The sequence below is a fragment of the Oncorhynchus mykiss genome, unplaced genomic scaffold (assembly GCF_013265735.2).
Source record: "Oncorhynchus mykiss isolate Arlee unplaced genomic scaffold, USDA_OmykA_1.1 un_scaffold_87, whole genome shotgun sequence".
Classification (NCBI taxonomy): domain Eukaryota; kingdom Metazoa; phylum Chordata; class Actinopteri; order Salmoniformes; family Salmonidae; genus Oncorhynchus; species Oncorhynchus mykiss.
The window spans coordinates 462,249-477,500 of record NW_023493659.1 but is presented as its reverse complement, the minus strand read 5'-3'; the positions used below and the strand labels follow the sequence as shown (position 1 = coordinate 477,500).

Genomic DNA, 15,252 nt, shown 5'->3' with positions numbered 1-15,252 from the left:
TTTATTATTACGATGACTCTCTAAATCCACCTTTCCCCACCTCTCTCTCGCTCTCTGTCCTTTCTTTCTCTCTCTATCCTCTTTCTCCGTTTCTCTTTCCCCTCTCGCTCTGTCTCTCTGTCTGTCTCTCTCTATCCTCTTCCTCCCTCCCTCTCTCTGTCTCTCTCACTCACCCTACCCTCTCTCTCTCTCTGTCTCTCTTCCTCCATCTCTCTCTCCCTCCCTCTCTCTCTCTCTTTCTCTCCCTCTCTCTGTCCTCTCTTCCTCCCTCTCTCTCTCTCTCTCTCGCTCTGTCTCTCTTCCCCCATCTCTCTCTCTCTCTCTCTCTCTCTCTCTCTCTCTCTCTCTCTCTCTCTCTCTCTCTCTCTGTCCTCTCTCTCCTCTCTGTCTCTCTCTCTGTCTCTCTCTCTGTCTCTCTGTCCTCTCTTCCTCCATCTCTGTCTCTCTCTCTCTCTGATCTCTCTTCCTCCATCTCTGTCTCTCTGTCCTCTCTCTCCTCTCTGTCAATTCAATTCAAGGGCTTTATTGTCATGGGAAACGTGTTAACATTGCCAAAGCAAGTGAGGTAGATAATATATAAAGTGAATATATAAAGTGAAATAAACAATAAAAATTAACAGTAAACATTACACATACAGAAGTTTCAAAACAATAAAGACATTACAAATGTCATATTATATATATACAGTGTTGTAACAATGTACAAATGGTTAAAGGACACAAGATAAAATAAATAAGCATAAATATGGGTTGTATTTACAATGGTGTTTGTTCTTCACTGGTTGACCTTTTCTCGTGGCAACAGGTCACAGATCTTGCTGCTGTGATGGCACACTGTGGAATTTCACCCAGTAGATATGGGAGTTTATAAAAAGTGGGTTTGTTTTCAAATTCTTTGTGGATCTGTGTAATCTGAGGGAAATATGTATCTCTAATATGGTCATACATTGGGCAGGAGGTTAGGAAGTGCAGCTCAGATTCCACCTCGTTTTGTGGGCAGTGAGCACATAGCCTGTCTTCTCTTGAGAGCCATGTCTGCCTACGGCGGCCTTTCTCAATAGCAAGGCTATGCTCACTGAGTCTGTACATAGTCAAAGCTTTCCTTAATTTTGGGTCAGTCACAGTGGTCAGGTATTCTGCCGCTGTGTACTCTCTGTGTAGGGCCAAATAGCATTCTAGTTTGCTCTGTTTTTTTGTTAATTCTTTCCAATGTGTCAAGTAATTATCTTTTAGTTTTCTCATGATTTGGTTGGGTCTAATTGTGCTGCTGTCCTGGGGCTCTGTGGGGTCTGTTTGTGTTTGTGAACAGAGCCCCAGGACCAGCTTGCTCTTCTCCAGGTTAATCTCTGTCATCTCTTCGTTATGGAAGGTTTGGGAATCGCTTCCTTTTAGTTGGTTGTAGAATTTAACGTCTTTCTTCTGGATTTTGATAATTAGTGGGTATCGGTCTAATTCTGCTCTGCATGCATTATTTGGTGTTCTACGTTGTACACGGAGGATATTTTTGCAGAATTCTGCGTGCAGAGTCTCAATTTGGTGTTTGTCCCATTTTGTGAAGTCTTGGTTGGTGAGCAGACCCCAGACCTCACAACTATAAAGGGCAATGGCTCCTAATTGAGTATGTTGAAATTTATGTTCCTTTTGATGGCATAGAAGGCCCTTCTTGCCTTGTCTCTCAGATCGTTCACAGCTCTGTCTCACTCTGTCTCTCTCCTCTGTCTCTCTTTCTGTCTCTCTCCTCTGTCTCTCTCTCTGTCCTCTCTTCCTCCATCTCTGTCTCTCTCCTCTGTCTCTCTCTCTGTCCTCTCTTCCTCCATCTCTGTCTCTCTCTCTCTCTCTTTCTGTCCTCTCTTCCTCCATCTCTGTCTCTCTCCTCTGTGTCTCTCTCTCTGTCCTCTCTTCCTCCATCTCTGTCTCTCCTCTGTAGTAAAGTGTGCTCGGAGCGTCCCAGCCTACTTTGCAGAAACTCTGTACTATTCGATGTCGGTAAGAATATATTTTCTCCATACTAGGAAGAAGATCATTCTATATTGGATATGTGTTTTTAGAACTGTGTGTGTGTGTGTGTGTGTGTGTAGGGTGCAGGAACTGACGACCAGACCTTAATCAGAGTGATGGTGAGTCGTAGTGAGGTGGACATGTTGGATATCAGAGCTGATTACAGACGCCTCTTCGCCAAGTCTCTGCACTCTGCTATACAGGTATATACTGAATATCTCTCTTCCCCTTGCTCTCAGTACTCTGCTATACAGGTATATACTGAATATCTCTCTTCCCCTTGCTCTCAGTACTCTGCTATACAGGTACAATGGGGCAAAAAAGTATTTAGTCAGCCACCGATTGTGCAAGTTCTCCCACTTAAAAGGATGAGAGAGGCCTGTAATTTTCATCATAGGTACACTTCAACTATGACAGACAAAATGAGAAAAAAAATCCAGGAAATCACATTGTAGGATTTGTAATTAATTAATTTGCAAATTATGGTGGAAAATAAGTATTTGGTCAATAACAAAAGTTTATCTCAATACTTTGTTATATACCTTTTGTTGGCAATGACTGAGGTCAAACGTTTACTGTAAGTCTTCACACACTGTTGCTGGTGTCCCTCCATGCACATCTCCTCTAGAGCTGAGTAAGTATGTGTGTGTTGCAGGGTGATACCTCTGGTGACTACCGTAAGGCCCTCCTCCTGCTCTGTGGCGGCAATGACGCGTAACCGTGGCGATGATCCCTGAAGGAGCGATACCTGGAGAGACCTCCTCTCTGAATGGTCCCTCTAGCTGTCAATCACTCTCTGAGTCCTGTGTAACCCAATAGGAGAGCTCTGCTGGCCACGGTGCAGCACTGTGATAGGTTATGATAGGTTTAATCCTGTGTGTATCTGTAGCTAACATCCTTAAAGCTTTACTCTGCTTCATATCTACATCACTAAAGTCATAATAATGCTGGAAGTCATGTTTTAATATCAGTTATATAACAACTAAAGACTGTTCATGTTTTACTATCAGTTATAGAACAACTAAAGACTTCATGTTTTACTGTTTCTAAGACAAGACTGAAGACATAATAAACATTTTGACAGCAGGTTTGTAGTGAGACGTGTCTGTCTGTCTGTGTAGTGAGATGACCTGGTCGCTAGGAGACACAACTGTTAACTTTTATTCAGTTATCCGTAGTTTGAAGTTTTATTGGGATTATAACAACACATGATATGGAGTCTAAAATAACATTTTACCAATTCCAGTCCAGAGCAGTGGGATCAAACTGTAGAACCCAGTTTCTACATTTATAAAAACTGATTAAAAAAAAAAAAAAAAAACACTACATTTTTATCTCTGGGACCCTCAAGACGACAAATCAGATTAAGATTACTGAATGTAATTATTTACCTTCAGAGGTGAATGTATCAAACCAGTTACCGTGACAAGTGTTTTGTTGTTGTGTACTATCCTCAAACAAAAGCGTGGTATTTTTTGTTGTTGTAAAAGCTACTGTAAATTGGATTAGATTAACATGAATTTATGAATTTAAGCTTTCTGCCCATATAAGACATGTCTATGTCCCGGAATTGGCTGTTGTTTACAGAGTCATTCTAGTCACATTATCAATTTTTGTGCAGCAACTGTCCCGGTTTAGGGACACCGATCCCATAGAGGTTTACCTCTTTGGGCTAGGGGGCAGTATTTCCCATAGAGGTTAACCTCTTTGGGCTAGGGGGCAGTATTTTCACGTCCGGATGTGTAACGATCGTCGTTGGAATGAGGTGAGGACCAAAGCGCAGCGTGGTAAGTGTTCATCGTTTATTAAACCGAGAACACTAAACAAAATAACAAAGGAGAAACGAAACAGTTCTGAAAGGTGACAGACAACAGAAAATAATCACCCACAATTCAAAAGTGAAACCAGGCTACCTAAATATGGTTCTCAATCAGGGACAACGATAAACAGCTGCCTCTGATTGAGAACCATACCAGGCCAAACATAGAAATCCCAAATTATAGAAAAAGGAACATAGACAACCCACCCAACTCACGTCCTGACCATACCAAAACAAAGACATACTAAAAGAATTGTCAGAACGTGACAGGATGAAAAGCGTGCCAAAAGTAAACTGCCTGCTACTCAGGCCCAGAAGCTTGGATATGCATATAATTGGTAGATTTAGATAGAAAACACTCTACAGTTTCTAAAACTGTTAAAATATTGTCTGTGAGTATAACTTATTTGGCAGGCGAAACCCCGAGGACAAACCATCCAGGATTTTTTGTTGTTGAGGTCACTGTGTTTTTAATTGGTTTTCTATGGGAAACTATATTTATTAGGCACCTGGTTGCAGTTCCTATGGCTTCCACTAGATGTCACCAGTATTTAGAAATTGGTTGATATATTTCCTTTAAGAAATGAAGAAGTACCGCTGTACTTTCTAAGTGTCAAGCCAAGTGGACTCTTTTGTTTGGTGAATGTGACCTGGTGCGCGTGACCCTGGAGCTCGTTCCACGTTGATTTTATCCGCTATCGAACACAGTATATTCCGTCTTAAATTTGATCGATTATTTACGTTTTAGGATACGTTAGGTTGGATTAGGAAAGTTGTTTGAAATGTTTGGACCAAGTTTACAGGTTACTTATTAGGTCATTTGTAGTCATGTTGGGCGAGTTGGAACGGTGTATTTCTGAATCAAACGCGCCAAATAAATGGACATTTTGGGGATATAAAGAAGGAATTTATCGAACAAAAGAACCATTTGTGATGTTTCTGGGACATATTGAAGTGCCAACAGAAGAAGATCTTCAAAGGTAAGGCATGATTTATATCGTTATTTCTGACTTTCGTGTTCCACCTGTCTGGTTGAAATATGATTTTCATTTGTTTGTATGATGGGGCGCTGTCCTCAGATAATCGCATGGTTTGCTTTCGCCATAAAGCCTTTTTGAAATCTGACACGGCGGCACGGCCATAACAAAGCCATCACCTACAGACGAAACTGGAGAGGAGTCTCCTAAGAAAGCTGGTCCTGCTGCTCTGTTCACAGACCCCAGGACAGCAACACAATTAGACCCAAATAAATCATGAAAAAACAAAAATATTATTATTTGACACATTAGAAAGAATTAACAAAAAAACTGAGCAAACTACAATGTTCTTTGACTCTAAACAGAGAGTACACAGTGGCAGAATACCTGACCACTGAGACTGACCCTAAACAGAGAGGACACAGTGGCAGAATACCTACCTACCAGCTTCACCAGGAATGCTTTTCCAACAGTCTTGAAGGAGTTCCCACATATGCTGAGCACTTGTTGGCTGTTTTTCCTTCACTCTGCGGTCCAACCCACCCCAAACCATCTTAATTGGGTTGAGGTCGGGTGATTGTGGAGGCCAGGTCATCTGATGCAGCACTCCATCACTCTCCTTGGTCAAATAGCCCTTACACAGCCTGGAGGTGTGTTGGGTCATTGTCCTGTTGAAAAACAAATGATAGTCCCACTTCCAAACCAGATGGGCGTATCGCTGCAGAATGCTGTGGAAGCCATGCTGGTTGTGTGCCTTGAATTTTAAATAAATCACAGACGGTGTCACCAGCAAAGCACCCCCACACCATCACACCATCACACCCCCACACCATCACACCTCCTCCTCCATGCTTCACGGAGGGAACCACACATGCGGAAATCATCCCTTCACCTTATCTGTGTCTCACAAAGACATGGCAGTTGGAACAAAAAATCTCAAATTTGAACTCCTCAGACCAAAGGACAGATTTCCACCAGTCTAATGTCCATTGCTTGTGTTTCTTGGCCCACGCAAGTCTCTTCTTATTATTGGTGTCCTTTAGTAGTGGTTTCTTTGCAGCAATTCGACCATGGATACCTGATTCACGCAGTCTCCTCTGAACAGTGCATCAATCAAGACAACATTTTAATCAAATGACAGATAAAAAAGAGTGAGGGATTCGCTCACACTACACTGAGGTCTTAGGGAATTATTTGTATCAAATACAAAATGCTCTTAGTTTTAGAGATGTTCAGGACCAGTTTATTACTGGCCACCCATTCTAAAACGGTGTGCAAGTCTTTGTTTAGGGTTGCAGTGATTTCATAGCGGTGGTTGCTGACGTGTATATGGTTGAATCATCAGCATACATGGACACAGAGACTTTGTTTACTGCCAGTGGCAGGTCAAATGGTAACATTATAAAAGTGTAGAGGGCCTAGAGAGCTGCCCTGCGGAACACCACAGGTGCATGTTTATCAATAATTGGAAGAAGCAATTTCATAAACTCATCAAGTGCAGCGTCTGGATGCTCCTTATTAATCACATCAGACCAACAAATATTTTGAACCAGTGGAGGCTCCTCAAAGGAGGAAGGGGAGGACCATCCTCCTCAGTGAATTTCATAAAAATATAGATTTTTAAACATTTCAAAAGTTATCATTTTTAGATAAAAAATATACTAAATATATTCATATTTCACCAAACAATTGATTAGAACACACTGTTTTGCAATGAAGGTCTACAGTAGCCTCAACAGCACTCTGTAGGGTAGCACCATGGTGTAGCTGGAGGACATCTAGCTTCCGTCCTCTTCTTGGTACATTGACTTCAATACAAAACCTAGGAGGCTCTTGGTTCTCACCCCATTCCATAGACTTACAGAGTAATTATGAAAACTTCAGGAGGACGTCCTCCAACCTATCGGAGCTCTTGCAGTATGAACTGACATGTTGTCCACCCAATCAAAGGATCAGAGAATTAATTTAGTACTGAAAGCACAAGCTACAGCTAGCTAGCACTGCAGTGCATAACATGTGGTGAGTAGGTGACTCAAAGAGAGAGAAAGACAATAGTTGAACAGTTTTCAACAAATGTATTTCTTCAAAAATGAAGGAGAGGCAAGAGACAGAGAGAGAGATTGTCATTTTTTTCAGTTTCACTTACTTAGCTAGCAAATGCAGCTGGCTAGTTTAGCCTACTGAAACACCCTGCTCAAATAGAGGAATGCTCTGTTAGCTAGCTGGCTATAACAGAGGGATGTTATGTTAGCTAACTGGGGAGGAGATGCACTGAGGAGGAGATGCACTGCAGTACTTAATGCAGCTATTGGCCACACCAGATACTGACTGTTACTTTTGATTTTGACCCCCCCTCTTTGTTCAGGGACACATTATTGCATTTCTGTTAGTCACATGTCTGTGGAACTTGTTCAGTTTATGTCTCAGTTGTTGAATCTTGTTATGTTCAAGTTTGCTGAAAATAAACGCAGTTGACAGTGAGAGGACGTTTTTTTGTTTGTTGCTGAGTTTATGTATAGATGGACGGACAGACAGACAGCAGGACGAAAGACAGTGGAGACGGCGTAACTCAGCAAACTGACATCTTTATTCACAGATTCAGAGCCTGCAGTGACATCAGTCGTGACATCACAGTCCTGACATCACCGATATGACATCACCGATATGACATCACAGTCAATGCGATGGTTACAGCTGTCAAACAACAAGCAGCTAGCGTCCGCTAGCTAACATGCTAACATGGTTTTGTAGCTAGTGTCTGCTAACATGCTAACATGGTTTGGTAGCTAGCGTCCGCTAACATGCTAACATATTATATTAAAAAATATATAAAACTTTCAAAGGTGTTGAAAGCGTATAAAATGTACAAGTCATTGAGATGAGTCAGTGGTTCCAGCTGAGTAGAAACAAACAGAACACGTGTCTATAATAACTCTGATATATCAAATCAACTATATAGAAATAATCCACCAACACGTTCACACAGGTGTAATGTTCAGAAACTACGGTGATGTCAGACAGAACTAGTGTTGTGATTGGGCGATGGAACGTACAGGGCATCATTTGGGCTACTGTAATTGGCTGGCAGCTAAGGTCCTTATCCAATCAGGTTGTTGTGGGGCGGAGATCAGCAGAGTTCTGTCTTCTTGGGTTGTTGTTGTTTTGTTCTCTTTCCCACCTTTGTTTCTCTACCAGTTTTCTTGGCCCCTGAGGAAGAGAACAGAACATTTATTAACAGCATCAAAATACACAAGGAGTGAGGGAGGGAGAGAGGAGGGGAGGAGGGGAGAGACGAGAGGGGAGGAGAGAAGAGGGGAGGAGAGAGGAGAGGAGGAGAGAGGTAGAGAAGGAGAGAAAGAATAAAAGAGAGACCAATGACAGAAAGAGAAGGACAGAAGAGATGCTTCGTGGTGCTCTAATCAGTTTGTAGGGGACTAGGAGACTGGGAGACTAGGGGCCTAGGAGACTGGGAGACTAGGGGACTGGGAGACTAGGGGACTAGGAGACTAGGGGTCTAGGAGACTAGGGGACAAGAGACTAGGGGACTAGGAGACTAGGGGACTAGGAGACTGGGAGACGGTATCAGTAGCAGTGGACTGGGACTAGGGGACGGTATCAGTAGCAGTGGACTAGGAAACGGTATCAGTCCCCAGCTGTTCCCAAACTCCACGGCACAGGTTCTCTTGACAATCCTGTAGCATTCTTGAGGGGCCTTGGTATTTCTGATACTGACTTCCTCTCCTGGGTGCTCGTACCTTGGCTGAGTCATAGTTGCGGTATGTCTGCCTGAGCGTGAGGTCTGTGCTGCCCGGCTCAACCCGGCTCATGTACGCTCTGTTGCCGGTTACGGGTGGCTATCCGAAGACAGAGGGCGGCCAGGCTCGGTGGGTAAGCCCCACCGCTTGCCTCTCTTCCCTGGGTCGCTCGTCTTTTCAGTTCGCTGCAGCTAGCGACTGGAACGAGCTGCAACAAACACTCATCAAACACTTATCTCAATCTCTTCATTAAAATACTTAATCATGGACACTCTTACTGACAGTTGAGGCTGAAGTATTGTTGTCTCTACCGGTGCTGGGTGCCGGCCGGTTACCGTCTTACCGCCTTAACCGAGTGAGGCTCGTTGTGACAACAGTACCCCCAAGTGGCCAATCAGGGTACGTCACTGATCACTGAGCCCTGGTACCCAGAGTGGGCCGGGCTTTAGGCAAACCTTGGCACAATACAGTTTCTTCAACCCTGAGTTCCGCAGTGTTCACAGGTTTTAAAACGTGTGTCTCCTGCAGTTCAATGAAAAGGGTCCCTTCTCCATGTTCAGACTCAGAGTTGTCAAGAGTGGTGGTTATTTTTCCAATTCCAATCTCTCCCAGTCCACAAAGTGGTGTCCCGCCCCTTCAGAGTCATGGGAGGCTCACTGTCTGCTCTGACAAATGGCGGGCATGCGCAGTGTCGCCCTGGATCATACGAATAGTAGCCTCTGCAGGGTCCCCAACAGCCAGATGTTCCGGGTTTTCAGGGGAAATGGAGAGAGAGCCTATGACGTGACTTCTGCTTTTGGACATTAACAAGGCATCACTCCAAGGTGACACTCCTCCTCCTCATTTACTAGATTGGTTGAACAGAACAGGACCTCCCCGACAGTTATTTTTCTTCTCGTCAAAACCAGGATGTAGGGGACCTAGTTTCTGGCTTTTCTTTTTTATGCCTGCTAAGTTAGGTTATGTGAACAGTGATGTAGGGGTACAGGCTACAACTTGTTGTTCGTCCCGCCACGCTTCTGCAGCGTCATCAGGCCGACTATTCCCGAGGCTTCAGCGCCTGTTTTGAGGGAGGAAATATCCTCCCGTCTCCAGAAGCAGGCAATCCGTTGAAGATCCAAGATGGCTGGTGCAGCCGGTATTTCCTGGTTCCGAAAAGGGAGAGGACTTTACGTCCCATTCTAGAACTATGTGCCCTCAGCAAGCACCTCAGAGTCTACAAACTCACAACGCTCACAAGCCGCCTCCGGAGTCTACAAACTCACAACGCTCACAAGCCGCCTCCGGAGTCTACAAACTCACAACGCTCACAAGCACCTCAGAGTCTACAAACTCACAACGCTCACAAGCCGCCTCCGGAGTCTACAAACTCACAACGCTCACAAGCCGCCTCCGGAGTCTACAAACTCACAACGCTCACAAGCACCTCAGAGTCTACAAACTCACAACGCTCACAAGCCGCCTCCGGAGTCTACAAACTCACAACGCTCACAAGCCGCCTCCGGAGTCTACAAACTCACAACGCTCACAAGCCGCCGCCGGAGTCTACAAACTCACAACGCTCACAAGCCGCCTCCGGAGTCTACAAACTCACAACGCTCACAAGCCGCCTCCGGAGTCTACAAACTCACAACGCTCACAAGCCGCCTCCGGAGTCTACAAACTCACAACGCTCACAAGCACCTCAGAGTCTACAAACTCACAACGCTCACAAGCCGCCTCCAGAGTCTACAAACTCACAACGCTCACAAGCCGCCTCCGGAGTCTACAAACTCACAACGCTCACAAGCCGCCTCCGGAGTCTACAAACTCACAACGCTCACAAGCACCTCAGAGTCTACAAACTCACAACGCTCACAAGCCGCCTCCAGAGTCTACAAACTCACAACGCTCACAAGCCGCCGCCGGAGTCTACAAACTCACAACGCTCACAAGCCGCCTCCGGAGTCTACAAACTCACAACGCTCACAAGCCGCCTCCGGAGTCTACAAACTCACAACGCTCACAAGCCGCCTCCGGAGTCTACAAACTCACAACGCTCACAAGCACCTCAGAGTCTACAAACTCACAACGCTCACAAGCCGCCTCCAGAGTCTACAAACTCACAACGCTCACAAGCACCTCAGAGTCTACAAACTCACAACGCTCACAAGCCGCCTCCGGAGTCTACAAACTCACAACGCTCACAAGCCGCCTCCGGAGTCTACAAACTCACAACGCTCACAAGCCGCCTCCGGAGTCTACAAACTCACAACGCTCACAAGCACCTCAGAGTCTACAAACTCACAACGCTCACAAGCCGCCTCCGGAGTCGTCGAGGGAGCAAGGAATGTAACACACATCCATTCTACTGTCCCGTATTCAGTCTCTAGTCTTCCAAAGAAACCAGAAAAGTTACCTGTCTGACTCCACATCAGCACATTCTGTTTCTAGGTCCTGAGCTAGACTCACTTGCGTATCATGCTTTTCTATCCCCACAGAGGGTGTCTGAGTTCCGGCTCTGCTCAGTCAAACTTTGGTTATGTCACAAAGAGCGTTGTTGCCCGTGCCTACTCCCTACTTCTACTGGGGACAATGGCTTCTGTGATGTAAGTTGTTCCCATGGGGCTATTGTTCATGTGGCCCTTCCAGCGCTGAGTGCTAAACACTCACCTGGAAGAATTTCGCAGCCTAAGCCGGTCACTTTGGGTGTCAGGTCTATGGGCCATGAACCAGTGCTGGGACCCTCTGCTATTGTCAGGGGGCTCCCATGGACTCAGTTGTATCCCACAAGGTGATCACAACAGATACATTCCCCTGAGGGTGGGGTGCGCTGTAAGAAAGGCAACCGATTCTGGGGGTATCAACATTGGTGTGGATCGCACTGCATATCAATTACCCAGAGATCCTAACGGTATATCTGACACTAAGGCGCTTTCCCCTGAGGGTGGGGGTGCGCTGTTAGAAAGGCAACCGATTCTGGGGGTATCAACATTGGTGTGGATCGCACTGCATATCAATTACCCAGAGATCCTAACGGTATATCTGACACTAAGGCGCTTTTCCCTGCTTTGGTCGGGCCAGTGGTGGCGTGCATCAACGGGGACGGGGAGGGACTCGGTCTACCTCCTCAACTTGGATCGCTCCCTATTGCTGGGAGCAGTGTGCACATGCTTTCACTCCGGGAAACACATGTCCCCGGTTGCCTCAATTTGGGTGCAGATTAGCCTCCACTCTCAGGGGTTCTCCCAGATAAGGGAAATCTTCAGCAGGGCCGGGCCAATCTTTAGACATCACATTACACAACTTTCATTGTCGTCTGTTTTTCCTCGATGAGGGAGTCGAGCACTTCACTGGCCTCGGATCCTCCTTTACACATTTCCTCCCGTGAAACTGATTCAGCTGTCGTTGGAGAGGGTGCGCCTCAGGGGCTTGCTGTTGACTCTTGTGGCTCCCCATTGGTCCAAGCAACCTTGATTTGTGGAGATCATTCACCTCCCACTACGCAGGGATCGATTATCCCATGGATAGGTTATCCCAGGTACACCGGCAGGTTTGGCAGGTTGTCTGGCATGTCTGCCTCGTGATTTGTTGGGAGAGTTGTCTGTCATGTCTGCCTCGTGATTTGTTGGGAGAGTTGTCTGTCATGTCTGCTTCGTGATTTGTTGGGAGAGTTGTCTGGCATGTCTGCCTCGTGATTTGTTGGGAGAGTTGTCTGGCATGTCTGCCTCGTGATTTGTTGGGAGAGTTGTCTGTCATGTCTGCCTCGTGATTTGTTGGGAGAGTTGTCTGTCATGTCTGCTTCGTGATTTGTTGGGAGAGTTGTCTGGCATGTCTGCCTCGTGATTTGTTGGGAGAGTTGTCTGTCATGTCTGCCTCGTGATTTGTTGGGAGAGTTGTCTGCCTCGTGATTTGTTGGGAGAGTTGTCTGCCTCGTGATTTGTTGGGAGAGTTGTCTGTCATGTCTGCCTCTTGATTGGTTGGGAGAGTTGTCTGGCATGTCTGCCTCGTGATTGGTTGGGAGAGTTGTCTGGCATGTCTGCCTCTTGATTTGTTGGGAGAGTTGTCTGTCATGTCTGCCTCGTGATTGGTTGGGAGAGTTGTCTGTCATGAAGAGGACCCACCCTGTTGTTTTCCCTTTATGGTCATTTGAAACCAGATCCTAGTCACTGCTGGATCGGCGTTTTCAAGACTAGAAAATAGCCACTAGAGAAGTGTGTGTCTTTATACCTGTGTGTGTGTGTGTGTGTGTGTGTACCTACTCTTCAAACACATCCTCCGTATCCATCCTCCTGTAGTACTTGGCCAGTTTGACTGACAGGATGATGCTGGGAACCAGGAACACACAGCAACCACCCAGACCAAACCAGAACGTGTTCTATAACACAGAGATATATAACATTAACTCAGACCGAACCAGAACAACACACACATAGATATAACCTCACACACACACACACACAGACACACCAACACACACAGCACATACCAATACACACACCGACACACAGCACACACCGACACACAGCACATATCGACACACACACCACACACACCGACACACACATCACACACACCGACCCAAACACACACAGCACATGCCGACACACACACCGACACATACACAAACACACACAGCACATACTGACAAACACACACAGCACACACCAACACAAACAGACAGCTCCTGTGTATCTTACCACTGAGTCGACTATGAAGCTGCAGGCAACGATCTCCATGGAGTCAATGATGTTACTGATGGGCTTACACTGAGACACCTCCCCTGTCAGCTAGGACACATTACATTATGGAGGAGAGGTTACTGATGGGCTTACACTGAGACACCTCCCCTGTCAGCTAGGATACATTACATTATGGAGGTTACTGATGGCTGACACTGAGACACCTCCCCTGTCAGCTAGGACACATTACATTATGGAGGAGAGGTTACTGATGGGCTGACACTGAGACACCTCCCCTGTCAGCTAGGATACATTACATTATGGAGGAGAGGTTACTGGTGGGCTGACACTGAGACACCTCCCCTGTCAGCTAGGACACATTACATTATGGAGGTTACTGATGGGCTGACACTGAGACACCTCCCCTGTCAGCTAGGACACATTACATTATGGAGGAGAGGTTACTGATGGGCTGACACTGAGACACCTCCCCTGTCAGCTAGGACACATTACATTATGGAGGAGAGGTTACTGATGGGCTGACACTGAGACACCTCCCCTGTCAGCTAGGACACATTACATTATGGAGGAGAGGTTAGGACTGGAGGGACTGGAGGAGAGGTACAGATCTAGCTAAACAGAACAATAGTGTACAGAATAATATTAGAGATAATTATTTATTTCAGCTTTTATTTCTTTCATCACATTCCCAGAGGGTCAGAAGTTTACACACACTCAATTAGTATTTGGTAGCATTGCCTTTAAATTGTTTAAGTTGGGTCAAACGTTTCAGGTAGCCTTCCACAAGCTTCCCACAATAAGTTGGGTGAATTTTGGCCCATTCCTCCAGACAGAGCTGGTGTAACTGAGTCAGGTTTGTAGGCCTCCTTGCTCAAACATGCTTTTTCAGTTCTGCCCAAAGATGTTCTATTCTCGCTACTATTATTCTGACATTTCACATTCTTAAAATAAAGTGATGATCCTAACTGACCGAAACCAGGGAATTTTTACTAAGATTAAATGTCAGGAATTGTGAAAAACATATATATATAAATATATATATATATATATATATATATATATATATATATATATATATATACACTAGCATTCAAAAGTTTGGGGTCACTTAGAAACATCCTTGTTTTTGAAAGAAAACCACATTTTTTTGTCCAGTAAATAATATCAAATTGATCAGCAATACAGTGTAGACATTGTTAATGTTGTAAATGACTATTGTAGCTGGAAACGGCTGATGTTTAATGGAATATCTACAGAGGCCCAGTATCAGCAACCATCACTCCTGTGTTCCACTGCCTTCTAGTGACCCCGAACTTCAGAACGGCAGTATATAACTCTAACTTGATAACTTACAGAGTTTTTGACCCAGTCTGTGTACTGTCTGAAGTATCCAACCAGGCTCTGCATGTACACATCTCTCTCCTGCAGGACAACGAGAGGTTGTTTAGAGTGTCTGTCTGTCTGTCTGTCTGTCTGTCTGTCTGTCTGTCTGTCTGTCTGTCTGTCTGTCTGTCTGTCTGTCTGTCTGTCTGTCTGTCTGTCTGTCTGTCTGTCTGTCTGTCTGTCTGTCTGTCTGTCTGTCTGTCTGTCTGTCTGTCTGTCTGTAGTGCGTTTACCTGTTTAACCATGCGTGAAGCGTTGTGTGTCTGTCTGTCTGTCTGTCTGTCAACGTCTGTCTGTCTGTCTGTCTGTAGTCCGTTTACCTGTTTAACCACACGTGAAGCGTTGTGTGTGATGAGGTACTCTGCTTCGTCGATGGCACTAAGGACGTTAGTCACCTTCACCTGAGAGAGACAGGTGAGTTAGGGTGTGTGTGTGTGTGTGTGTGTGTGTGTGTGTGTGTGTGTGTGTGTGTGTGTGTGTGTATGTGTGTGTGTGTGTGTGTGTGTGTGTGTGTGTGTGTGTGTGTGTGTCCTCACAGGTAGTTCCTTAGCTGTCCTCTGCAGTAGCCGGATGCTCTGGCTGAGGGTGCTCTGGAAGAGAGGAGAAGGCCATGTTTCAGATAGGTCTAGTTACTGAAT

At 45.5% G+C, this 15,252-nt stretch overlaps 2 protein-coding genes across 7 annotated transcripts in view; one reads left to right on the top strand and one right to left on the bottom strand.

Moving 5' to 3' along the window:
• The window catches only part of LOC110515075 (annexin A5), a 22,723-nt gene extending 19,639 nt beyond the window's left edge, over positions 1-3,084 (top strand). The window contains exons 11-13 of the mRNA XM_036971973.1: positions 1,928-1,986; positions 2,079-2,201; positions 2,654-3,084. Of these exons, the coding sequence (XP_036827868.1) occupies positions 1,928-1,986; positions 2,079-2,201; positions 2,654-2,716 (245 nt within the window). The 3' untranslated portion in view covers positions 2,717-3,084. The remainder of the gene's footprint in view (positions 1-1,927; positions 1,987-2,078; positions 2,202-2,653) is intronic.
• Positions 3,085-7,959: 4,875 nt separating this feature from the next.
• The window catches only part of LOC110515074 (prominin-1-A-like), a 54,033-nt gene continuing 46,740 nt past the window's right edge, over positions 7,960-15,252 (bottom strand). For 5 of the 6 annotated variants that reach the window (XM_036972018.1, XM_036972020.1, XM_036972022.1 and 2 more), the window contains 6 exons: positions 15,151-15,204; positions 14,935-15,015; positions 14,585-14,653; positions 13,229-13,318; positions 12,791-12,906; positions 7,960-8,001 (listed from right to left, as the gene is read on the bottom strand). In XM_036972018.1, the coding sequence (XP_036827913.1) occupies positions 7,983-8,001; positions 12,791-12,906; positions 13,229-13,318; positions 14,585-14,653; positions 14,935-15,015; positions 15,151-15,204 (429 nt within the window). In that variant the 3' untranslated portion in view covers positions 7,960-7,982. Of the gene's footprint in view, positions 8,002-12,790; positions 12,907-13,228; positions 13,319-13,423; positions 13,777-14,584; positions 14,654-14,934; positions 15,016-15,150; positions 15,205-15,252 lie in introns of those variants that run through there. The other variant, XM_036972023.1, reaches the window with a different exon arrangement.